Genomic DNA, 27,734 nt, shown 5'->3' with positions numbered 1-27,734 from the left:
GCTTCTCACCAGAATTCATTTCATCTTCCCGATGCGTGAAAATTACCTCTGCCCCATTTCCTTCCTCCCCAGCACCAGCTGCCTCGCTGGCTGCAGGCCGCAGCCATTTATCTGGGCGCGGACTGCTCTCCGGCAGGTTTAAAATCAGCTACTGTGTTATTTTGGACTTTGTTTTTAAATACTTCTAATCTCAGTCAAAACACACCATATTAAAATCTTCTATGCCACATGTTCACAGTAATTTTTGCCAGATAGTTATGTTGGTAAAAGGTATAATGAATAATGATCTTGGACTCACATAGCTACACACATCCGCAAAAACCCCCCACTGTAGTGGCTACTACAGCAAGAAAACTACCTCTGCCAGCATTTCTTGTTCTGCTGGCAGTGGGGAAACACAGGCCCTGAGAAAGGCACAGCTCAAATTGCCCAGCATACCAAGATGCACCAGACAGCATACTAAGGCAGCCACACACATGAAGCAGTCAAACCTGACCTACAAAACCTCACCAACTCTAATAAGTCCGTTCTTCTTACAGTTCATCTAAAACAAAACACATTCTAATCTAAGTAAGTGAACTTCTCAAACAAAGACATAAAAATCATACAGACTCAATAACCCAGTCTCACACCCCAAAACCTAGAGATTAATTAGAAGTAGTAGACACAATTTGGGGGGTTCAAATTCAAAGATTTAGGGATGCACTGCCAGAAACATGACAGATGTAATTTATTTTTTTTTCCTTAAGATACAAAACCTGAGAATGTAATTTAATGACTGTAGCAGCTACACTTGCATGGAAAACAAACATTGCAAGACTTCCAGTGATCTTAAGTACCGGCAGCATTGCCATGCAAAAAGCTGTAACTGAGAAACATCTAGATGGACAAAAATTCAAAATAAAAATGCCAAAGCTTTTTTCATGAAGAGAACAAAGACCTTCATTTAAGGTGGCATCTGTGTCAAACAACACTAGCAAAAAAAAAAAAAAAAAAAAAAAAAAAAAAAGCAGCTCATAGTGAGCAAATGTGGTACAGCATAGCAGCATAGCATGACTTACTGGGAGGCTTTTCTCCTCAATGGATTTAACAGCTAGTTAGCTCTACATTATTAGTACACACCCCCAAATTATAGTTTGACAAAATAAAAATAATGTTTCAATATTTATATTGGTAAGAGAAAATTAAAGCAAGCTAAGCAAACCTACAGAAGAAGTTCTAGAAAAAAGTCAGCACAAATTAAATAGCATAATGCAACAATTGTCTCCCCCAAAACTATCAAAATACATCAATTACACAATTTAGAAGGAAGCAGAATTGATTCAGATGTCTAATATCTTCCAAACAACCACAAGCTATTCATTTTTCAAATGCCTCTGTTTTACATAAGCAACTACAAGATGAAAATCAGAATTTGAATAAAACAAACCAAGAAAACAATTTAGGTGCAGCACAATTGTAGCTTCAGAATATTTTGTTATGAAATTAAAAGAAAGCTTAGCAGAATCATTCAATAGTTTCTCCATAGTCTGTCTCACAGGAAATATGGTACTACAGCTTTACAGAAAATGAACACTTTTAAAATATTTATAAAATTACATTAATACAATCCATAGATATATATCATGATGTATTTCAATAATTATTCCACAATACAATGGGAGTGCATGCTCAAACAAAACACCTCAGCAGTATTTTAAAGCAGTAAACCACCTAGCCAATTTCTGTGCGTTCTGTAGTTTTTCTAATCCACTCTCCCTGTGGTTGAGCAAAATCGAATTGCCTCTCACATTTGCAGACAGCTCTGTGAAGGTGATAATAGAGCTGCTCCCTGCTGTCATGAGGCAGGAAATAGGAAAATGGCATATGGGGCTAGAAAGAAATAAAAAGAGAACTAAACAAGAACAAAAGAGATTTCAACAAAGGACAACTATAACCCAATATGCTTTGCAAGTTAATCTCTTTTCATAATCATTCAACATATTTAATCATTTATCGTCACGTTTTCTAGAAAACTTGAATGCTTGATACCAAGTCTTCTGTAAAGTTTTATTCCATAAAACATTTTGGAATAGAAATGCTACTAAGAGTCAACATATGTAACGCCTATAAATCAGTGCCTTATTAGTACCTACGTTAAGGGGCTAAATCTATTCCAATCTGTTAGTAATTCATCATAGATTTTGTGGCTAAAATAAAATCTCCAAAACAATGCACACTTGGATTATCAATTGTTCGTACCCACAGTGCCTTCATACTAATTCTTACTGAAGTACCTTTAAAAAAGAAAAGCCTACTATACCTTTCCTTTTACACTCTGAATGGGATCCACCACCACAGCAACCGCTCTTTCCGATAATGCTTCAAAGCTCTGCTGAGTATTGATATCTACGCCAGACAACCAACAGCCAAAGCCAGGGTGACTGTGATACCAACCAACAACCATCTCAGGTCTGAAAGGAAGAGGACATTGAAATTCTTGAAAAATAAAAACGTGTAACAGAAGAAGAAACAGTTACGTTTCAGGGCAAAAATTAGGGTGACTTGTGAAAAAATGCCATTAGAAATACTTAAATTACTCACCATAGTATGGTGAAAACATGGACACGAATAAATCCAACAAAAGAGTGTTATCATTAAGGGATGCACATTAGCAGAGGAAAATCATGCTTTCAGCTTTTCACCCTGTTACCACACCTTCCCTGAACCAGTTTTTACCCTTTCAGCACTTGAGTAAATATCTACTCTTTAACTCCTTGGCATCGAGGGTTGAATTTTCACTGCAGAAAGTCCATTTCAGACATGGACAACGGAAACCAACAGTGGGAAAGGATTAAATATCAATTAAACCAGCAGTAGAACTAGGAACTCAGTCAAAAAGCAATTTGCACTGTTCTGTTCAGCTGCTGAGCCTTTTGCTAACATTAATTTTGAAGTTTTTCCCACAGTAAAAGAATTTGAGCAAGCAGGCGACAACTGTTGAGAGGTAGGAGTGAAAAAAGATTCATTTAAATACTACGGTATTTTTACTCAATTATTTTTCTTTTCATTAAAATTGCACGAAAGTAGGCTAAAACAATGTGCTTTCTCTGTCCTAATTGAAAAAGAAAATCAATCTTTTACTAAATTGAGCAGCATTCTAATCTTTTTGTGCAATAATCAAAGATGTAAGTTTAATGTGAGTGACAACCTCCTGACAATGGAAAGGCACGAGGTGAATTACATGCTACGCTACTCAGCCATTTTCTGGGACAATTATTTCTTGTCAAAAATTACAAACAGCCCCGTGTTCACTAATTTTGCAGAAAGCCAACTGTTTCTTCTAAACAGTACGCAGAAAGTATTTATTATTCCCAGCTATTCTCAGGGTGACTTACCTTCCTGTCTGTTTCAGCATATCCAACATTTTTGCTTGAAACACAGGATCAACTGCCTCCACACTGACTCCCTAATGTAAAGGGAAACAACAATCACAGCAATTGCACATAAAGTCATACTTCAAATCTTTTAACTTGTTACTTTTCACAAACAAAAATTTAACACAATCTCACTAGCATATGTTAAAGAAGTGCAATGATTATTTTAGAATACCTTTAAACGTAAAAAACAGTTTTGTAATATAAATGTATTTCAATGGATTTTTTAAAATGCTAAAAAGATTCTGAATTGACTTTTATGTCTAATTTCTACTATGAGCAAACACGAGTGAATGGGCACAAGGATTCATTTTTTCCTCCTCTTTCTTTCAATTATGTAAACTTTGGCCTGTTTCTGAAATTCAGCTCTAGAGATTTTTTTCCAAGATAAGTAACAGCAGCTTTTTGATAATTCTACATAACTGACTACATAACTGGCTACATACTATTACTGCACACAAACAGGACAAAATAATTCAAATGCATCGTTTCGCAGCTTTGAGCTACAAAGAGATGTGTGCATATTTTAAGAGCAATATCTTAAGTTAGACCAGAAAAGCATCATAAGCTCCAGTTATGCTTTTTATACTCTTTAAAATATCTGTCCATTGCATTAATTTATTCAAAATTAAAATACATATTTTTTCATATCACAGTAATATCACTTAAGAGATGTGCCACTGTAAGGTCTATCACAGAGATTAAGTTTGAAGCATATCCACAGCACTGTCACAATTAAGGGTATGATAGACTTCTAATCAAATCTTTACATTCTTTAATTCCTCCCTCGGCTCCTACTATGAGTTTTTGAAGTTATCAATTTATATATCTTGTAAGTGATGTTACAACCACATATTTATACATACACAAAGTGATCTCCATATTGATATATTCACCCACATGTATATCAACAAGTCACTTTTTTTTTTTTTACTGAAGTCCATGAACACGAATGATCAAGCAGGATCCAAGTATAATAAACTGTCTAAAATGGTATCAATATGTGAATTACGCATGTTCACACTATACCTAATAGGTAGGTAGTGTTTGCTCAAATAAGAGTTGCATGAATTGGTAAGGAAGGGAAAGCTTTTACAAATTTACTATACAGGAGAAGAAAGAAAAAGGTCTAACTACAAAGAACTCACCGTTCCAGACTGTGGCATAGCAAAAACATCAATCACTCTCACAGTGTAATCATCAACAAATTCCCCAAGCATCAGCCCCATAACTTCCATAGGGACACCAGCACGACCATGTTTCAACATCTGGAATGAAGATGACATGACATTATTTAACTATGGAAGTTTAAGCAGTAGAAGGCTCAAGTTTGACCTGGGAGAGTTCTTGTAGCTTTTCTTGCTCTATTGATAATTTGAAACTGGTAGCACTTTTGGAAACTGTAAGGCACTATACAAAGTAGTACAAATTAAGCCATAAAAAAGAGAAACAGCAAGTTTCTTATTCTGAATGTTTCACTCAGTGTTAAATATATTGTAAAAATCAGTCTGAGCAGCATTAAGGAGCCCAAGGGCACAGAGCCTGGGGAGGTGCCAGGTGCTCAGCCTGCAGCACCACTTGGAGCTGGAGCACAAACACACTTACTTTCAGCAGCGCCAGGGATGAGATATACACCTGTTCCGCTGTGTCGACCGCAGGAGCATCTGTTGGTGGCCCCTATGAAAAGAATAAATCATCAAGTATTTTCTCCACTGTTGTTATGCTGCCATTTCTAAACCTTTTGTACTCTGTATTATGAAATTAAAGAAAAACCTGTAAGATCAAGAACTCGTGTGCAAGATGCAGATCTTACAAACAAGCAAACAAGGACAGCCAAGCCCCCAATACATCTTTACAGTGCCTTCTGACACTAAACTACTTTGTAATAAAAGTCACTGAGCCCCCATCCTGTCTTCCCCAGCCCCAGATCAACACCACCCCAAAGAGCAATCTTAACAGAGACCATCACATACAAAGCTGGCAAGCACTGCACCAGCACAAACCTGTTACAAGGACCCAGGCTAACAGTCAGATAAGTTTCCATTAGTCAGCCTTGCTGCAATGCTAACCTTCATCAGCTGTAAAATACGGCCAGTTCTCCAATTAACTATGTGTTTCTTACAGTGGTGTGAATGTAAATGCTGCTGGGCTAGCATGATTAACTGGCACCAACACAAACAGCAATTTCCCTTTGCTTCATCAGCTTTCTGCTAAAGAGGACTTGCAGATAAAGGCTAAGGGAGTACTTCACATATACACTGGTAGAGTGAGAGAAAAAATGGACCTCCGATCCCTAGGTGGAAAGCTGTGAACAAAATACTTTGCTCTTTGCCTCATGAGTAGTTATTCAAAAATTAGCACAACTGTCCCAGGTGTGAATGATTGGTTGAAACGGGTTCTCTATATTGCTGAAAATGAAAAACACAGGAGGCAGCAGTTTAACTGTCCCTTTCATGAAGAGCAAGAGACATATTGCTCTTACATACAGAATTCCGTATCACCTTACCTCATTACAGCCAATTAGCAGTACATTCATTACTTTGTTAACAAATTGCACGCATGCAGCAGATTTCCACTGAAAAGACAAAAGGTTACCTCTGCACCAAGTGACGCAGAACAAACTTGTGAAGGCTACAAAGCAACCACAGAGCAAGGGGAAAAAAAAAAGATGCTCACCATTACATTAAGAGAGGAAAATAAACGTTTTATAGATTTAGAACTTTGATTCTACACTTACAAGCAATAGAACAGTTACAGTGAAAAAATCTACAAGCAGTTCACCAGAACGTGCCATGGGACCAGAGCACCAGAACCACTTGTCCCTTAGCTATGACCAAACCACTTGGCTGGTGAAGCTCCAAATGCCTCACCATTTTCCAGAATTACATTTTTCCTCCAAATACATCATTTTACATTCTTAAGTGCATCTTTCTTGCTTCATCCTAGAAATTTTCTTCTTTTCCCTTAGCATATTGGAAATCACACAGACTGAGATTTCCATTTAACCACAGATAAGAAGAAAGCACAGATGAAAAAAACAAACAAACAAAAAAAAACCAACCACCAAACTTGAGTTTGATAACATTTCCCTCCTATGCATCCATGACTATATATAGAAAAATAAGAGAATAGCTTAATGCTATCTGTTTTAGACCAGAGAGAGTAAAAAGCGAGTGCAGAAGTACAAACGCAGTGACCTTGGCTGTCTTCTGAAGAACCGTAACACCAATGCTGAGACATCACCATGTACATATTCATTTGTCCCAGATTTATCTTAAAACTTCACTGCAAGCAAGCATCCATTTTAACACGCATTATTAACTAAAGAATTGGGATTTTTGGGAAACTAATGTTCGGGTTTGACAAAACTCAGGAACTTTAACTGAAGTTTATTCTGCAGGTTATGACATTAAAATTGGCTCTCATGCGTGGACTCTCCATTGCCTGTTAGAGAGGCAGATCACACTGACACCCTTCCAGCAGCTGAAGCATTAATCACAGCTTTGTCCCCTGCACAGACACCTGCATTCACAACTTGTAAGAATTTAATTATTCTTCCTAACTTTTCCCTCTTTATTTAAAATCAGTCAGTAGGCCAACACTGACAGCAAAGAGACAAAGACAAATATTATTACATTTTGTTTCTGTAATAAGACAGCTAAAATACTGTTAGCTTAAGCAAAGGTAGAAACTAAATCTGGGCATTAGCCTATTAAGCTCGTTCCTAATCTTTCTCTTTCATTATTTCTGTACTACTTGGAGCTTTCAAATTGTGGTGGTTTTTTTGTTCATTTTTGTGGTGGTAATATTCCAGAAGTATTAAATGTCAATATTGCTGTTGATCCCTTCAGCTTTTTGGAAGCTAAGTTTTAAAAACAGAAATCTCTGATAAGTTCTCTGTCCATACCCATAGCCAATGACTGATCTTCAGCACAGGAAGTATTGTTAATGCAAAAGGAAACACTCCACTGGTGTAAATCAACTTTGCCCCGCATCCTTTTTTCCCCACACATCCTTTTTTCCCCCTCATGTCTTTTATGGCATGTACTAAGAATGATTTTGTACACTATGTGTGAGATTAGTTGTATGTAAATAAAAGGACTACACTAAGGGTTAGCAGACAGCAACCATAAATTCACTGTTTCACTTTAAGCAAAGATCAGCTGCAGCTCTTCTCATACAATTTATGTAATTTACTTGAACTCTTAAAAATTAACTAATGGTAATATTCATTGCAAATATATTGTAGATTTATCAATAACCAATTTTCCTACATAATATAGCACGTATCAACTAAATATTTCCTTGGTCACAGCTGTTCATTTGGGAGATCTAACAATTTCCTTTTACTGTGTTTTCCCCATAGATTACAATTCCAATCTAAATATGAGAAAATGAGACAACTTGTTGTAGCGTACATATTATTATATGTATGAATCCTCAATCTATACCAAAAACAAAGACTAGAACATCAGCATAAAATAAATTGCCCAACATTTTGAATTAATTCCTAAGTACTGATCCAGGAATTTTGAGGAAGAATAGGGTTAAATCTTGTCCACAATTACCTTTGTAACAGTTTAATTCCCTTTTATTTTATACCATAGGCAAAATGGAATACAAAACAGTACTGGAAGACAATCGTCCATCAACAGAAAAATATAAAACCCAACTTTCATTAAAGATTCTTATCACAAAGCTTTTAAAGATTTGACAAACAAAATCATCTGAATAAATCTTGAAAGATCCAAGTAGTTTACTGGGCTTTAAATAATGTCAATTGAAAGAAACAGGCATTTGGAAACAGGAACCATCTGACTTTCAGCTCTGACCATTTCCTTTTCTGAAAGAGATGACACTCTAAAGGACAGTGCCAGGGTGGCAGTCACAGCTGGGCACCACTTACTCAGCATGTGGCAGCCACATAGCCACTACATGTTTAGAGACTTCTTCAGCTGGCTCTACTCATCTTCCACAGAATTTTACACACTTCTTTCATGAAAGAAGGGAACAAATAAGAAGACTTTATTAATTGATCTTCATGAGGAGACAAAGTATTTTACACTGACCTGCACATGTACTGTTCTATTATCATTGTTCATAAACTTCCCTGCCTGCTGACTTTGCTTTATGAGGATGATGCTCTTTTGTTAGAGTACTAAATTAATTTAACCGGTGTCAGAAACCCAAACAAGAAAGCTTCATATCTGTAGTACAGAAGATCTGTTGATATTTTTGGTTTCATTGTGGCAAAGGTCACAGTTTTCCCATTACACAGACTTTGAGGCTGTCCATCCTGCTGCAAAACAGCATACTGGCTTCTTTCTGCAGGCCCACAACTTACTGAGTAATTTACTGCAGAACTAGGACTTGGGGAACTGCAGGAAAATGCTATTTAGAAATGTCAGGGAATATTCAGCATTTTTAATCACTCCTGTATATGCCAAATTATTAGAATTCAAAAACCGTTGAAAAAAAAAAAAAAAGAGTAAAGTTATTATGCTACATAGTGAAAAACAATGTTTTTTCTGAAGCACTTGTGCACATTGTGACTGTCTAAAGGTCAGCGACACTGATCCAATCAAACTCTGGCTTTGCTTAGAATGGCAGAACCCCAATTTGTAACACTGTATAATTAAAATGCCTTTTATTTTTGGTGTTCCTAATATGACTTATAATTCAGAAGGAATCGCATTCAAATTATGAACAGATGATTACACTGAAGTATTAAAATTATGCATGATGTGCATAATTTTATTTCAAACAGTTAAAGGGATAATCCAATATAAAAAGCAGCCCTTTACTTGGGCAGCCCTTGTTGATGAAGTGTTAAAGGCGTTTGCCATTCTAACAGCATAAAAACGAACGTCTCAAAGTGTTACCTACTTGGGACTTTTAGCAAATTTGTTAACACTTTTAGGTATATTACTCCATCTTTCTCTTGGTGTGAACTGGTATCAATTATTTAGCCAAATTTATTATGTTATTAAAATACCTGCTGATTAAACGTGAACTAAAATGTCATTTCTGCACTGCTCCTTATTTGTACTATTTTACATTTTTCCAGATAGGTATAAGAGGTGGACTCAATTACGCTAGCAACTGAGAAATATTCTGCAAATGGAGACAGCTCCTATTGTCTAAATAAATCTTAAATACTGTTCCAGTGTCATGCTAATAGAACAAAAGATGATTTTGAAATATAGCACAGCAGTTCCAACAAAGAAACACGGTTTTACAGGGGCAGCTGAAATAAAAAAGGCAGCGAAGTGAAGTGAAGTGCTGTAGAGCAAATCTTATCTTTATTGTGTCAAACAGCATTGCTGTGTAAAATATATAAGAACCACTACCATCATTCCTTTTTTTTCCTGCAATTGGAACAATTTAAATGTGAACATAGAACACAAAAGCAAACACTGACTGCTGTAGTGTTTATTTCTTCCCTAGTAAGGGAAGAAAGAACCTTTTAATAGTTTAATTTTGTGAGTATTAAACAACTAGTGTGAAAAACAAGCTGCATGTAAACTATTTCTACTGCCTCTGCTTCAATGACTAGCTGAGGCAACCTGTTATAGGAGGTGTTAATTGGCAATAGGAGTACAAGTCAGAAGCATGTTCCCCATCGTCCTAACCCAGCAAGGCTAGGTCATTAAAGTGGAAATGAATTCTTTCATGCCGACTTAACCCTTTCAGTACGTATTTGCAGCTGTTATAACTCAAGACAATTTAGAAAGACAAAGTAAAACTTGCACTACTTTAGAACGCAAGTAAGTATTCACTAACCCTTTTCCTTTAGTCCTCTACTTCCTTCATAGTAACCATTTCAGATAATCACATTTGTTTTGAAGGTGGGAGAAAAGGAACGTTAAGGGTATAAAAGCAATGACAACCATCAAAAAACAGTAATTTAGCATATTAAAGGATACATGTAAAGATCAGGTACTTGAAGTGAGCTTCGAGCTACTGTTTTCACTGAGGTAAACCCAGTAGTGAATGTATAGCTCAGAATGGGAGGAAAAGCACTATAGAATACATGCAAAAAGGACACAAAAACCTGAGAAGTGAGTAGAGAGAGAGGTAGGGGTGATAATAAAAAAAGACTTAAAAGCCACCTAAGCATTTCTGCTCTTCTGTACTTCGCCTTTGTAGAGAAGAGTTGTAACCTGATATGCTGACATATACACTAAGAAAACCATACCTCTTTTTACACGTTGCTAAACTTAAAAATCTTATCTAAATTATGACTGTGGAACAGTTCCTCTGTACTGAGACAATACACTTCAAAACAAACAACTGGAGTTCAATCGGGGAAGTGACAAAGTGAATAAGTCACCAACCGGGCCCCAAAGGTTTAACAATGCAGTCATGACAAACACCAGAAGCAATGCGTTTTATTCCCCATAGCACAGGGCAATCAGTCATGATCGAGCAAATGATCTTACTCATTAAAAAAAAAAAAAAATAAAATCCTATAGCATTCATAGGAAGGGGAAAATATACTGATTTGCACTGTAAATCACACACTAATTAATAGGAATTTAAAATTTTGTTGCAATTTTCCAGCTAGTACACACACAATTTTACAGTCAGTTCCACACCAACAGGATTATATTTTGAAGCAAGCATTATGTCTAAACAGTTTGTATGTTTAGGCCCATCTTTATACCAATTATAATCAAGCATACATAACAGACCACAAAATACCATAAGCCTCAACAAACAGCCTAGATTTCTGAAAGGATCACATTGTCTTGTTACACCATATGTCAGATGAAATAAAAATTACAGTAATATGTTTAGTTTGAGTCTTGTAGACTCCAAAATGGAGTAGGGATGCTAGGGAAATATTATGGCATCAATCGTTACTTTAAATTAAAAATATCTTTGTGAAAAACTTTAACAGGCTGGATTAAAGAAAAACTGCCTCAGTATGTTTAACAAAACCCTGTCTCCTACCAAAAAAAAAAAAAAAAAAAAAAAAAAAATCATCCAGGTTCACATTTACAGCAGAACTCAACAACAACAATATAGACGGATTTGAAACATTCAACATTTCCCACCTTCCTCCTCTTCAAAACCCAAAGTTACAGAACACATAACTTTGTATAGCTCTGAGCAGTTGGCTCAATGGGTTGGGATCATCAGTTTGCAAACACCCCTTCAGCAGAGCCAAAATTTTACTACTTCTTTGTTTTAAATTAAACAGAATTACCAACAGAGAACACGGCCAAAATTTTAGTTTTGTGTATATACAGGAATCATCCAACAAAATTTAGCTTATGTTTCTAGCCTGTCCATTCACAAGTTCTTGAGTAGAAAAAAGAACCCTCAATGATATCCCTTGCATAACTAACAATTGCATGGAAGCACAGCAATCCATCTACAAGGGCAATGCAAGATTTCCCACATACAGTCAATGTCCAAAATAGTCAAAATTATAATATTTTTACCAACAGTGCTCCTGTTTCTGACATTCCCATAGGAAATATCATTTGAGGTGGAGGCTTACAGCTTAGTAAGAGAAAATATATATTTAGCAGGATTTAGCAGTGATATGGTGCCAGTTTAGTTTATTTTGAGATAAGGTAAGCTTAGTTATGCTACGCTGTACTTCGTATAAAGAGACTTTTTCTAATTATTCTTTTCGTTAATGTTTTTATAAGAAATATATATTATCCAATATTCAAATGTATTAGAAATACACTGATATTTACATATTTGATGCAAATTGCAATATTCTGATTTTTGTTACGTTGCTAATAGTAATAGCTGTAGCACGAAGTGGCTGCTTACATTTACCCATTTAAAATTCGTTGAGACACACAGAAAAGCATGAGATGCTTTTGAGTATGTCTGATGTATGATGAGTATGCCGCATCACTGCATTAACTACAGATATCCATATGAATAGGGTGACAAAGCAAATATTGTTTTGTGCGTGTACATATGTTTTTGAGAACTACTGCTCTTCACAGCTTGAAATTATAGAGGAAAGAAAGAGGAAAAATTCAGAAAATACTATATGTTGGTTTCACTCCAGAATAGAACTAAGACTAACTCATTATCTATTCCTATCAATACATAAACTACTAAGGTTTAGAAATGAAACACTGAAGGAATCAGGATTTGTGAATTTTTCTCTTCCTCCAGGAAGCTGTGCTCAAAGCTATGCTTGACGCTGTCTTATTCTAAACAACTGTGTCAAGCAGTTCAGGTTGCCCTCTGTGGGCCATGCCTGAGGTCAACCTAAAGCACACCAAAACCCACCAATACTAATACAAAGAATACAAAGAACACCTCTAACACATGGTCCTAGTAAAATCTGAAGAGTAGCCTTCATCACCACAGGAAGAAAACAGGCCATTGCTCAAATGGCACTCTTTAAATGGCTGCACAGTGGCACAGCAACTTATTATTCAACAGCACAGCATTGCAGATGAAGAAAATTTTGATCACTATATGGGAGCTGTTTTCTGCTTACAGAAGAAAATATTACAAGTGAACAAGCATAATGACAGAGGCACAAAGATGACTGCTCTCGTTTAGTCTTTTTTCCTGTTTTCTCATTATGACTACACTCATTTCCTTGCCTAAGTTTCCTTTATCTTTTCTATGGAAAGTCAGCTGGACTGCAATGGCAATTATGTTGAGGAAAGAGAAACTAATTGCCTAATTATTAGAAATAAAGAAGTTTAAAATCTGAGGCCAAGAGTAGAGTGCTAAAAATGGTCTCCAAAGCTTACAGGAAAATAGTAGATCACAGGAAGCTGATAATGCTCAGGCACAACCCACTAGCTTTGTTATTTTTAGTAAAGCATGACTGTAGAGTGGCACTTTAAGGCATGTTTTACACCACGAAGAAAGTACACACTGTGGGCAAGTTCCCCGTCAGCTTAGACAATTGTATGACAGTTCCTGAAGTGACTCCAGAATGCCCCTGTACCCCTGCCCCCATTAGCACTGTTGGATATAAATAATGTTACAATTACTCAACTATATTTCAAATGTAGGCAAACTCTGTCAGCTTTTAGCAATTCCCAGCAACTTTCAAGTAAGCCTACGCTATCCACGAGGCTGGCATCTTCTGAGCATAAGCAGATCTGAGCCACACTGGTGCCTTAAACATGACACACAACTTTTGCTGCTTTAACAAAGGACTGTTCAACCAATCAATGCAATAAGATACTCAGCTCAGTCAATTGAAGTAAAATAGCATGGTTTACTCTATCATAGGTGCTTTTCTCCCTTCCTGAAAATGGTCAGCTATATAAAACACATAACAAGCACGTATATCTGCCTGAGCAAGGAGGGACTAGCTGACCTCCAGAGGTCTCTTTCAATCTTAACCATGCTGTGATTTTAGATATGAAAGCTGAGAATTTCTGTAGGAGATACTGCAGGCCATTAAGTTCTTCAAAAATTTTATAGGAATTGATGTTGGATGGTTTTCAGTGGACAACTACTGTTTGTCACTGAGAAAATGTTAAAGCTTGCTGCTCTTTAAAAGGATTGATATCTTCTGGGGAAATAAGTAAAATCAGAAGTCACACAAGCTGTATTATTATTATTATTATTTTTTTTTTTTTAACTTCCCTCCACCAATCAGCTGGGATGTATATTGACTATTTTAGCAATAAAAACATTGAGTACTTGGAGACTTCAGTGGAAAACGTCACACAAACAGTGGCACAGTAAAGACGCATAAATTCTAGAGCTGCAAATTCAGACTTCTTGCTCTGGTACAGTACTCTCAGAAGGAATATCAGAAGTTTGAAATACATGGGAAGCAGAGAATTGTGTGCCATCACAATTCAGGCCACAAAGTTTACACACCCAGGGGACACAGGAACGAGAAAGTCACTGAGGTGAAATAGATACCAAAAACTATAAGAAACGCTCCAAGCTTTTTGAAGAAAAAGCAGACAAAACAACCCAGTTCCTTACATTAAAGGCAACAGCATTCAACAGACACACTTGTATCCTCCAAACTAAGAACAAGCTGTTTCAAAAAGCAATTAACTAAAATAATGTTCTATAAGTTGCCTTATTACACAAGGGGATATTAGCATGCAGATTAGCCAGCTAGAACATGCCATTTACTTAAAGACACATCAGTTTATTCCAATGAAGTAAATCAAGAAAACCTGCATTTAATTGATAATTGGAAACGAGCTAATGTGAGTCTGACCCTCCTTTGTCTGCCAGCTCACCAACTCTTATTCTGAAGCCTTGCAGAAAACCAAACCAGTAGTGCTCTTTTCTAATAACCATCCTGGCTACATTAGCAGATGCAACAGAACTTCGTATCAGTGGCAGGTCTCCCAAGTTCCCACGGTGCCATAGATTTACTCAATGGGATCAGTATGTTCTGAAAACCCATGATAACATGAGGGAAAAGGTTCCACTGAATCAGACACTGCAATGCTTTAAACCTCATAATCAAAGTGACAGTTTTCAAGTGCCATTTACAATGCCCTAATCTGGAAACATCCCAGCTAACCCATCTGATCAACTATTTCACAGATGGAAGCACTTGATGGCTAATTGGCAAGTCCATTATTCAAATAAAATAGCTATCTGCACTTCTATTTTCTGTATTCCACGTCAAGGTGTAAGCATTCCTTGTAAGAAACAGGTCACTCCTCTCTGCCTTCCATCCCATTTTTATATTCTCCCCTCCCCCCACCATCAAATATGCTAATTCAGAAAGACACAAATAAATTTTCCATTTAATGCACTAGAACATTCATATACACCAACACAACAATGTAAACCATTATTTTCAAATAAAATGAAAAACAATTTTTAGAAGTATTACTTATTTCTCTGCTCCCTATTACACCTAGACAGAAATAGAGCAGGTGTGTTCATGTGGACAAGAACTTGCATAGTTTGGGTTACTCTTCCAGTAGTCTTAGGCAAACAGCTCTGCTCTCTTCATTTACTCACACTCTGAGTCAACATCCAGTAGGATTGTCTAATAGAGACATATGTGGAACTCATTTCACTAGCAAACAATAGCTCAGCATACAAAATGAAGAGGAGTGTTGCTCCAAATTCCTGCCTGCTGCTTAAGAAGAATGCTTTCACGTACCCCACAAAGCCTGTTGATTTGTCTGCAGCAAATGTACAATGCAGCACCAAGTACTAAGTCACCAGTGAAATACAGTGGTGGGCAGTATTTCAGGGGAAACAACAGCGAGATGGAAATGAACAAACCAGAAAAGGGGAAGAAAAAAAACATGACAAAGCAAAGACGCTGGAAGAGAACATACAAGAAAAGGAAAATAAAGGTATTTCCAAAATCTGAACTCCGATGATCAACAGAAGGAAAATGAAAGGAATAATAAGTATCATATCCCTTTCTAACAGGTCCCCCACATCTTTTTAAAATCCCTCAACCACTCACTCTTCTCGGTGTATATAGCACAAGCAGAAATTCAAATGTTAAACTGCCAGGCAGCTGGGAACCAAATTACGCACAAAGAATTGCTTCAAAGAAGATCTTACTTATCGTACCAAGGTCAAAACTAACATAGGTATCTTCTCATACAAGGAACACAAAGTAAATGACTAAGTTTACTGACAGACAAAAAACACTGCGGATTGCTTATGTGATGCCAAAGCATCTTCGTTCCTCTTTTCTGTAAGAACACAGTCCTTGTCAATATATGACTAATAAAGAAACTATTTATAAGATGTCTAAACCATAAGTCAATGGGTGGAAAACACAGCTAAAATATGCATGTGGTTATTCTTATAGTGATGTTGTCTTTCTCAGATATTTAGCAGCCACATGAAGGCATATATGGTCATTGATATTTAGCACTGACCACCTCTGGACAATTCAACATTGAAAGCAGATGATTTGCCTTCAAATAACAACTCAATAATATGTTGATAAACAAGCAGTAAATAGAGAAAAAAATGGATTTGCTAGAAGTAGGTCCCAAGTAGAATACAAGACATCTAAAGACTTCTGAAAAGAAAGATGTAAGAACAAATCCAACTGGCTGTAGGAATAGCATCTTGGAGTTTCGAAGTAATGTGGAAAGCAAATAATATAATATAGGTGGTATTAGAAGGGTGAAAGAGACAGGTGCTGTTGAAGAAACTAAGGCAAGTCAGTGAAAAAGAATCCCATGGTAGAGATCAAACAGTAACTGTGCTTATCAGGCTGATGCGCAAATATTTGTTAAAAAGTAAATCAAATCAACTATTAACTGATCTTATTTGATACAGTTCTCCCACTAAGAAATCAAAACTTTAGCTAAAAAAAAAAAAAAACAAATGCTGAATTGAATTAGATGGCATTCCTTTAAAAGTGCTTCTTTTTTCATATGTCTCTACACAGATGTTTCTTGCATAATTCCAACAGGTAGTTTTACTATGTTCAACCTTAAAAGCAAAACTTTCAAAGAAAAACAAAGTTCTATACAATTGTTTAGTACACTATAGAGTTACTTCCAATGGGTTGCCCTATTTATCCTATAGCGTGAAAATAAATGCCCAACTTCTTTCTTCCACCTCAAAGTCCTCTGATTCACTTTCAATTACATCTCAGTCAACACTCAGAACAGAAGTGATCTTTGAATGTCCATCAAAACACCATATTCTAAGGATACAAGATTATTCTGGTTAAATATCCTTCCTACTGCTTCAGCAAGCCAAAGACTACAGAAGTAGCCAAGAGATTCAGTGCAAGCAGCAACTTGCATAAAGAGCAATTCAGTTTTCCACTTTCTTTTCAATCCAACACATTCTCATCAATTCATTTAAGAGACAATTCCATATTTAAACAAACAGAGCAGCTTTGCAGGCCAAAGCTGCCAGAGGAGTTCATCAAGCTTCTTTTAACTGTTATGTTCTATTGTCTGCTGCAGTTTCCTATCAAGCCTTAAATTATAGCTGAGAAATTCAGAAAACACCCGAGAAAGTTAACTGTAAATTTGAAAAACAGCTTTGATATGCGTCAAGTTCAGAGAGGACCAAGAAGTGAAAGCTTGAGTGATTAGACTGCGCAGATGTTAAAAAACTGAAGAGTCATGAAGCAGGCTGGCAGCTCGGAGGAACAAGAGAAATAACTGCTTAAGAAAGTGAAACTAAAAATAACTGAGGACTGCTTGAAGATTCACTAAGAGAGTGTGAATAGAATTTTAGCTATAAAAAGGGAAAAAAAATACTCATGAGAAGTTGCAGCTAATTTAACCAAACACCTAGAGGCTGTAATCAGTTTAGAATATGCACCAAGTGCTTCAGGATTACATCACCGGACACAGACACGTCATACGCAACCAAAAGAAGCTGTAGGTTTCACAATCTCAGTGATTCCAGAAGCAAACACACACATCACAAAGGTTAAGACAAACAGAACTGTTTCTTCCCAAAGCACAACAGCCTGGATTCCAGGCTTAGAACAGAGGAGGAGAGAAGGAAAAGGCCTTCTACTGTGTACAGCTGGAACCAATGGGACCATGGAGTGCTGTCCTGTCCAAAAGGAAAGGATTCTTCCCAGAAGCCTCAGACAAAGAAGTTCTTTTCCTTCCCCACCCCACCGTATCAATGGTAGGCAGGAAAAAGCCTGGCAGCCCAATGTGGTAAAATCAGCTTCGTTTTATTTTTGAAGACGCCAACTGGCCAAGAGAAAAAAAGCACCTGAGACACAAAGGAGGTAGGAGAAACCACACACATGTGGGCTTCATGCTGGAAGAGAATGGCTGCCAGAGGGGCCTTTCTGCTGTGAGCTGAGTTACAGGAGCAAGGGCAATAGCCAGCGACATGCAGGTGGCTACAGCTACCTTCAAGTGATGAAATACATACATGATTCAGACATAATGCCTACCACAACCTCGTTTAAAAACTGAATTCTTTATTTTGCAAAGAAACAAACGGGAACACTCCGTCACTTAGAGCAACAGTAATGCTCTGAAAACCCCTATTGTTGGAAATCCATTTTGAATTTTGTTTTCTATTTCCATGGCTTTTGAATTCAAACTAGAACTGTTCAAACACTAAATTAAAGGTTAATAAACATTCTGTAAAACCACAGTGCCAACACAAGCGTTCACACCAACAAAAGCAGTCAGACTGTAACAACCAGTGATTTGCATACACATATAGCATCTCTGAAGTCAGATATTATTCCTATGAATTCTGTTTTTTGGGGGGGGAGGGTGTTGATTTAAATAATTAAAGGCATATTCCAGTAACTGATTAATATCAAAAAGAGACGATGTTGACAAGCTATATACTAACCTGTCCCAGGCCAGGCATACCTCCTCCAAGCCGCAGAAGTCTATCCATATTTCTAGAGAAACAGAAACAAAGGAAAAAAATGTTCCCAGGCTCTGAAGTGTTTACTAAATTGCTATCTATATAATTCACCTTCAGTCACTCAGTATGTCAAAAATATTGGTGGTAATTACAACACAACATCAGACTTCCTGTTAATTAACACCACATATTAATTCAAGAAGCTGCCTTCCATGCTAATTAACAGACCTTGTTTTATTGCTTTGGTTTTGGGTTATCCCCATTTCTGAAGATGAGTACTCTTGTCAACTTCTCAAAACTTTCCTATCATTCAATTAACTGCAGGAGTTTTGTTGCTTAAGAAAAGCACCTACATCCAGGAAGTTCCTAAAACTTAAGACATACATACAAGCTTACTCTAATTTGTTCAAAAAGCATCAATAAAAATGTGAAAGTAAGGATTTTAGCATCCTCATTAGTAAGTTCTGTGCTAATTAACTTACAGCTTGTCAGTTACCATCAAAACTACATGTGAAAGACACTGAGCAGATTATGGATCTCTGAATTAGCATCAAAAGCTTTTTTTTTAATGAACTCATTATACTAAAAGAAATACTGTAAAGTAAACATTTAGTGTGTATATAGTTAGAACATTAGTGACAGTGCAGTCACTTAATACATTTCCAGTGTTGCATGTGGCACTGCTTCAGTGCAAGATTATTCCAATCAAGGCAACCAACTCGCTACTGTCTTGGAGAGAAAAAAGTCATTTTTATGCTGCAGATTTAAGGATTGATCTCTAAGAATGAGAAATGCCTAGGTGTCCAACTAAAGAATTGAGCAGATGCTTATTACTCTGCAGTTTATTCACTTATATTGCTGAAAAGCAATTTAATCTTTCATCCTCATCATCTAAGTAAGGATTCTGTTCCAGGTGTAACAGTACTTTAACCTGCTTGACTCATTCAGTTTCTTAGTAAAAGGAAACAAGATATACTGAATATTATTTTTAAAACAACTGCTTTTACAGTTCCAAGTCTCACAGAAATTACACTGTATTTTAATTGTAAAATAGAAGGGCTTATTTTAATTGTAAAATAGAAGGAATGTAGTGAAGAATCAGAAACCATACTCTTAACTGCAGAAGTTTTAATCCAGTACAACGAAGCCTGCAAAGTGATGTAAGAGTATTCAAGAAAAATCAGTAGTGGTATTCCCAAACTACATTCATCCTCAAAACATATGTTACATCACATATATCAGAACTATACACAGTCTGAGGTTATGTACATTAAAAATATAGAAGTCCTTATACTGATGGAATTAGGATTTTTATCTTCTGAAATGTGTTAGTATTTGTACTGATTAAATACTAACAGGCTTTATTTCAGTTTAAAACAAATATTTTGAGCTTCTAGTAACACCATTAGAACCTATAGCAAGATACATTCTTTAAACTCCTATTGTAGCTATATCCATCCATCCATTTCAAACACCACCACCTAAGGCACAGATCAATAACACAAGCTATTTGCTAATCTCACTCCAGTTCAGCATTTGTAAGACATGCTTCTAAGGCAAGCAAACCTTACAACTGCAGCCTCAGCCACTAGTAAATGCTTTCTGAAAACCACCTCAGCACTACGTGAATTAGAAAGGAATTTATTGAAAGGTTAGAGCTGCCTCTTCAGGTAGCCAATGAAAGCAGTTTCTTTCCTACAGGCAAAAGTCAAACACAGTGTATACACCCCTTTGTCCCAAACCACAACAAACTGCAAATCAAGAATTTTGATCAAAAGGTAAAGTTCCTGATTAAAGCTATTATGTGAGTAAATCATAAATGGCTTCTACAAAACACCCATGGGAAACAATTAAAGCCAAATGTCTCACTTTCTAGGGCAGACAAGCCTCCACTAAAATCCAAAAACAATTATTCATCTTTATGACACTGTCAATGGCTGAAAAGTGGTGGCAAAAAAAGTAGAGTTAAAGTATTAAAAATAGAGTTTTAATCAATCATGACTGTGTGCTTATTTTGAGAAATCTCTCTCTGTAATCAGTAATCATAAAATGCATTGGAAGCTTTTCCTGTAAGCGGTAGAGGTGTTTTACCTACCTGCATTTAAGAAATAATATCAGATAACAAATTTTATACCTCCTTACCTTTTGCTTTAGCAAGTGACACACAACAGCTATTACCAGCTCATTAATGTTTTATTTATAGCATTTATTCTAGTTTCAAAACCAACAGAATATCTTCAACGTTAAAGTAGAAATTATGCAAGAACATTGTTTAATACAACAAAACATGCTTATATACAGTGAGACTGGAACAACTAGCTACACAAACTGTTTATTTGTCAGTGTATATTCCCAGTTTTTGGAACATCAAAAATCCCATTTTCTAATGGAACTGTAGGGATATAACATACTATAGCTACCACTACACTGAAGATGTTCAGATTCTCGAGGCAGCAGCACATGCAGAATCTCCAGAAATGAATTGTAGGTGCTACGTAAATCATTTCAGTAGTTCCATAGATTGACTCTGATAGAGCTTTGGCAACTAATATCTTCCTTTCTTGTTTGCAAGTGAAGATGCTTTAGTGGGTTAGAACATATTTAGTCATTCATAAATTCCTTCTCCATCCCCTCCTGGGATATAAGAAATAGTTCACTAGATGCTTGATTTAGTGTTAGACCATGAAGTGCAGCAATACAGCAACTGTTATCCATCTCTGCCTGGGTCGGTCTGGGGCACAGTGGGTAACAGAGATGCAGTTGCACAAAGGTAAACACATCTGAACAATTTCTATATACCATCCAAATTTAAAAAAAATTGGTAATCAATCCACCATGCCCAAATATTATTTCAGCAATCATTTCAGTGCGAGTGATGATGCTTTTTAAAACTTAAGCAACATTTTAGACTCTAACTCAGATAACTTCAGATTTACAAACAAAGCAAATCTGCATTTCTAACCTGGTGCTCAACAAGAGGTGACTGCAGAACAAACTCAGCAGCAACTCCCACAGTTTGATTATGAAGATGTCAGTTTCTTTCCTACAAAGGAAAAAAGGAAGGAGGGGAAGGAGAGAAAAAATAGTAAAATTAGAAACAGTAGCATATGTAACCAGAAACGTTGCACTGACGTTCTCTGAAAGGATAAAGCATCACTTCAAAACATCCTCTTTTTTAGAAGTTTTATTTCCATAAAATTTCTGAAGGGTATATTTGCCATGTGCAACACAAACCTCTGCAATACAGAAAGAAGTTTAAGAAAGAAAGGATACTGTAATTATTAAGCGCTTCAAAGGGAACCCACTTACAATTTCACATTCATACCACCTTAACAGCTTCACAAATCCTACCAAATCTGTGTTAACAATTTAAAGCTAATGAATAATTTCTGGTGCTGTTAGAATGAAAGTACGGCTCCTCGTTACTATTTGAGAACTGTGCTGTACAGAGCCCTTGGTGTGACCAAGTAGTGAGGGAGGCCTCCACATTCACCTGATCTCCAGTTGAGGAAGGCCGCTTTACACCCAGTGTAGGAGTTCATACCTGTGTTATCTTTCTCCCAGAGAACACTGCCCACTAACTGCATCCACTCAATCACTCACAGTGCAGTGTTTTAAAACAGATCTGTGGCCATGATTTCATAGACATTTTTTTGCAATGTCACTGCTACCATAAGGAGCGCTGGGGAAGCTGCTGCTGCTTAACAACTTGATGCTGCTTTTCTCAGTGCTGCCAGAGCAGCCGTTTGTGCAGTCCTGCAACAAACTGATAGGCTAAGAACAACGTTGGTTTTAACCCCATTCATTTCTCTGATAGAATTCATGCTGCATCCCAGAAGCAGTTGTCCTACAACAACAGAAAATGAGGTCTTGGAAGAGCCAGCCGCTCTAAAGCTAGTCCAAATTCCAGAAGAAATTTATGTCAAACTACCCTTGAAGCTAAAGTTGCCCAAAGAATGTCTCTGCCTGTCTGTTATGTTTGTATACTTGCAGCCAGCTGGGCACCTAGCAGTCCTGCACTCCCTTCTCCATCCCCTCCTGGGATATAAGAAATAGTTCACTAGATGCTTGATTTAGTGTTAGACCATGAAGTGCAGCAATACAGCAACTGTTATCCATCTCTGCCTGGGTCGGTCTGGGGCACAGTGGGTAACAGAGATGCAGTTGCACAAAGGTAAGCACAGGAAAGAGGATGACACAGAACAGCAGCTTGGCAAGCCTTCAGCCATCAGACACAGTGTATGATCAATGGATATTAAGATGTTATAATCACAAAATAAACAAGAGAGGCAAAGTAGACGTAACAAAAGAGAATAAATGGAAGGCTTACCCTTATGCTGGGCTCACCACAAAACACCAGTAGAGGCGATCTCCAGAAGAGATCCTTCCCCTCTGGTAGTCAGCTCTTAAATAGGTCTAGGAGGGGTGGAGTCTGGCTCCACCTTTTCTGGCAGCACAGGTGAATTGCCTTCACCTGTGCTCCTCTGGCTGACTCATGGCTTGCCTCAGATGATCAATCAGAAGTTCAGGCCGTGACTCAGCAGTTCCCATACACACAGCTACCAAAGATGCACAAAAACCTACATTATTGTATTTGACACCCCTCCACAAACATACACACACACACACTTCCACTTCCTCATGTCTATCATTCATGAGCAGTGTTAATGCTACTTTATGGGCAGCTCCTGTCACAGAACACTACTGTAAAATACAGACAATTCAGACATCAAAAAGTACAGATACCAATTCACATTTCAAAAAAGCATATTTTAACTAGATCTTCCACTTCAAACACAATCCAATAATATCTGAGAGAAAGCTTAGAAGCACCAGAATGCAGCTTATGCTTCTGTCCTGATACCAGCTGCCTGATCTGTCCTCTCACTTCTCCCCTGGTGAATGCATACAGCACAGTAACACACAGCTGAAAGTTTTCCCATCTCTGCTGACAAATGCAAAAAGCTAGCATTGATTACACACCTACCTGCATTTATTTCATATTTTATACTCATAAAATGAATATATAAATTAAAACAGAGAAAAGTAAACAGACAATTCATAGCATCTCTCATTCCCTTCTTTTCCAAGGACAGAAAGTATTTCAATAAGCATAGAATCATTATGGCTGGAAAAAATCTCTAACAACATCTTGTCCAACTGTCCACCTACCACCAATACTGTCCATTAAAACATGTTCCTTAGTACCACATCTACAAGTTTCTTGAACATCTTTAGGGACAGTGGCTCCACTGTCCCCCTGGGCAGCCTGTTCCAGTGCCTAATTACTCTCCCGAAGAAGAAATTTTTCCTAATATCCAGTCTGAACCTCACCTGGTGCAACTTGATGCCTTCAGCCCTAGTCCTATCGCTGTTACCTAGGAGAAGAGGCCAACCCCCACCTTGCCACAACCTCCTTTCAAGGAGTTGCAGAGAGCAAAAAGGTCTCCGCTGAGCCTCTTCTTTTCTAGACTGAACAATCCCAGCTCCCTCAGCTGCTCCTTGTAAGACTTGTGCACCAGACCCCTCATCATATTTGCTACCCTTCTCTGGACATGCCCCAGGGCCTCAGTGTCTTTCTTGTAGTGAGGGGTCCAAAACTGAACACAGTACTCATGATGAAGCCTAACCAGAGCTGAGTACAGAGCAATAATCTCTTCCCTGCTCCTGCTGGACGCACTATTTCTTATTCAAGCCAGGACGTTATTGGCCTTCTTGGCCACTGGGCACACTGCTGGCTCATGTTCAGTCAAGCATCAACCAACACCCCTAGGTCTATTTCCTTTACATGGTCTTCCAGCCACTCTGCCCCAAGTCTGTAGTGTTGCCTAAGGTTGTTGTGACCAAAGTATAGGACTTGGCACTTGGTCTTATTGAGCTTCATCCTACTGGCCTCAGCCCAACTATCCAGACTGCCCACATGCCTCTGTGGGGCTTTCTTACCTTCAAGCAGATCAACACTTTCTCCAAACTTGCTGTCATCTGCAAACTTACTGAGGGTGCACTCAATCCCCTCACCCAGATCATCAGTAAAGACATTGAACGTGACTTAGCATATTTCAGCACACATTCTGAAATTAACTTGAAATAGTCTTAAATTGCTGAATCTCTTTGCATGAGTTCCATACCACAGTAAATTACTTTCTATCCAGTACTAAAAATCCATGGTGCAAGCCCTCAACGAAAGAGAATTCTACTGGATTGGAAACTCTGGAGTTGGTAAAACACCACCAGAGTGCCCTAACAGCAACAAGAACATTGGGCTAGGCTCAGGTAACAAGAACTTAATCCAGTCTGAAATTGCTACATTGAGTAGCTTCATGCTACACAGTGTAACTTCCATTTCCCCTCTGGTAACTGTTTCTCCACCTGCCCTAGGAGGACTACAAGACTCAGTTTTGTGTAAATACTGTCAGACCTCCCGTTGAAAAGCCCTACACAGCAGACAGATTAACTACTTTATCAACAGTAACTGAAAAAGTGGTTTAAGGTTTTTGCTGCAAATGTAACACAATTCCAAGAAGCAGCTATGAAGGCAAAAAAAGTTAAGGAACTGCAACTTGCAAAGAAGCATCATTTCACTCAGAAAAGAACAAAAATCCAATGCAGGTAAAGTCAACAAACATGGAACAAAAGCAAAACTTGAACAAAAACAGATGTTTCACATGTTTGTGGGGGGGGAAGAAAGAAAGCTTCTTTTATATTTTGTACAAAAATGAAAAGAAAAAAAAAATCTATTAAGACAATTCTTAGTTATTTGTTCTTTAAAGACTAACAGACCAGAACCACACTAAAGCAGGCAGGTTGGGTCCCCTGATTCTGCTTTTTCCAAAAGTACAGCAAACATGTCTAATCCTGCAACACCATTGCTGAGCTGCAGTTACAGAGGTAACCCAGAGTGAAGCCAAACACTCTGTACTGCTGAGTACACCAACTTACAAGTTTAAAGTACATGAAGTACAAGTTAGCAGTTAAGGGAACAGTCATTAACAAATTGCATCACCCTAAAATGAACATTTAAAGTTATACATAGACAATGAGCTCCTCAAAACTGTGCAGTAGGGAGAGCAGACATACAGGTGTTCTAGAACAGTTCCTCCCCACCAAGCAGTCATCATGCAGATTCCTGCTGTTCAAAATAGCCAAACTACCTGTCCTTGCCAATTATCCCAGGTGTCGGCTTATCACAGAGGACAGGGTATAAACAGAACCTGCTTAAATCCTTTCCTTGCCTGCACAACAGAAAATCTCAGCCAGTGCTCTTTTTGTCCAAGCAGAAACTTTGTCCAACTGCACCCCGTGTATGTGAGGTACACCTTGGATTCATGCTCGGAGGACTAAGCTTTTAAGCTTCATGCAAACCTATAGGGCTGTTCAGATTGCCTCATACCCTTCTGGCTATTTATAGTTTTCAAATACGTTTTGTACAGCTCAAGAAAAAGAAATGTCTACCTCAGTCCTTGCTGTCCTGGAGGACTTGCTGGTTGTAATGCAAACAAATACCTCTTTAAGCGATGACCTCAGCCCGCACTCAGCTCTGTCTGCTGTTTACAAGCAGCCAGCTTCCTAACTGAAGTTCTACGAACAAGAGTGAGCTCTGCCGCATGCAAGGAACAGCGCTGCCGCTCGTGATGGTGTCTCAGTTCCTACGCAATCTCACACCTCCCAGCCCGCCGCGGACATTCCTTCTCCCCACCTTCAGCAACGCTTCGGCCCACGAGGTCCCCAACAGACAGCTCCTAGAAGCTCCGCGCTGAGGCAGCGGCTGGACACCGCCTAAAGGAAAGAGGCGGAGGAGCTCTGTTGCCCGTGCCGACCGGTGCCCGGCTCGGCCCCTCCGCCGCGGCTCCTTCGGGCTCCTCCCGCCGGGGCCCGGCCGCCTTTCCTCCCGGCACTCCGCCCGGCCGCAGCCTCGCATGAAGAAGGCCCTCGCCGTCCCGCCCGCCGCCCGGGCCCGCTCCCGCCGCCACGGAGAGGCCACCCCACAGCCAGGCGAGGCCCCGGACGCCTCTCTGAGACGAGCGGGCAGCCCCGCCTCCCCTTACCTCCGTCCGGATCCCACACCGAGCGCGCCGCCTCGGCCCGGGCCGCCGTGAATCAGCCGGATCTCATTCAAAGCCGGTCCGCCCAGGCCCCCGCGTGTGCTTCCCGGTTCAGAGGGCGCGCGGCGGGACTTCCGGTGCCGGAGTAGGGTTTGGGGGTGGGGGGCAGGAAGCCGTGGCAAAGCAGTTTGCTTGGCAACGGCGCGTGCCGTCTGCGGGAACGCGCTGAGAGCTCGTGCTCGTGCGCGAGAGCTGCTGCGGCCGTTAAACCGCCTCTCGTGTGGCGCGAGGCGCGCAGGCGAGACGTGAGCGGGGCTTGCGGGCCTGAGAGCATGAGAGAAGTCAGGGGACCGTCGGGTGCCACAGCTCCGCTCGTGTTGGCCGTTATTCTGTCCACCTACAAATCGGCAGCTGTCACAAAGTTACCTGGAGCTCTTGGAGCGGTGACGTTCAGAAGGACGCTGTCCTTAAAGTGACACTGAGTGCTGAGGTGAAATGCTCGGGAGGCTTTGCTCTCAAGTACTGTACCTTAAGCTTGTCTCTAGCTCAGAGCCCGGCTGCGTCCAACTGGCACCTATGTGCAGATAAGCAGCAAATAGGATGGTTTTATGTTCCAAAAATGCATCATCAAATCAAAAAGAGAATGATTAGTAGGAACACCGCATGCAGCCATCTCAAAAGTGATGTCATGAGGATTGAGAGGATTCAGAGAAAAGTAATAAAATGCACATAGATATGAAAAATCATATGTGCAGAAACGGAAAAGAGTGGAATGGTAACAATTTTTTTCCATACAAAGAAGACAAATTTGAGATAAAATGGAAGCATGCACACTAATGAATGATGTGAAGGAAACAAACTGGAGTTTTCAGTTACCTTTATGGTACACAGGAGAAAAATGAGCAACAAAAAGATTGGTAAATGAAAAGAGGAAAATACAAGGCTGAGGAATCACAAATAGTTCTTCAGATAATATGTGACTGTTCTGGATCTAGGTGTCTCA

At 38.6% G+C, this 27,734-nt stretch overlaps 1 protein-coding gene across 2 annotated transcripts in view; it reads right to left on the bottom strand.

Moving 5' to 3' along the window:
- The window catches only part of PSMD14 (proteasome 26S subunit, non-ATPase 14), a 45,661-nt gene extending 18,565 nt beyond the window's left edge, over window positions 1-27,096 (bottom strand). Inside the window, exons 1-7 of one of the 2 annotated variants that reach the window (XM_052675499.1) lie at window positions 26,735-27,096; window positions 21,652-21,732; window positions 18,672-18,723; window positions 5,022-5,093; window positions 4,565-4,684; window positions 3,378-3,448; window positions 2,303-2,453 (exon numbers count right to left, since the gene is read on the bottom strand). In XM_052675499.1, coding sequence (XP_052531459.1) covers window positions 2,303-2,453; window positions 3,378-3,448; window positions 4,565-4,684; window positions 5,022-5,093; window positions 18,672-18,719 — 462 coding nt within the window. In that variant the 5' untranslated portion in view covers window positions 18,720-18,723; window positions 21,652-21,732; window positions 26,735-27,096. Of the gene's footprint in view, window positions 1-2,302; window positions 2,454-3,377; window positions 3,449-4,564; window positions 4,685-5,021; window positions 5,094-18,671; window positions 18,724-21,651; window positions 21,733-26,385; window positions 26,508-26,734 lie in introns of those variants that run through there. The other variant, XM_052675500.1, reaches the window with a different exon arrangement.
- Between the last annotated feature and the right edge of the window lie 638 nt (window positions 27,097-27,734).

This window comes from Tympanuchus pallidicinctus, unplaced genomic scaffold, assembly GCF_026119805.1.
Source record: "Tympanuchus pallidicinctus isolate F22 unplaced genomic scaffold, pur_lepc_1.0 scaffold15, whole genome shotgun sequence".
Classification (NCBI taxonomy): domain Eukaryota; kingdom Metazoa; phylum Chordata; class Aves; order Galliformes; family Phasianidae; genus Tympanuchus; species Tympanuchus pallidicinctus.
Note: the sequence above shows the minus strand (reverse complement) of the source record. Positions and strands in the feature narration are given on the sequence as shown.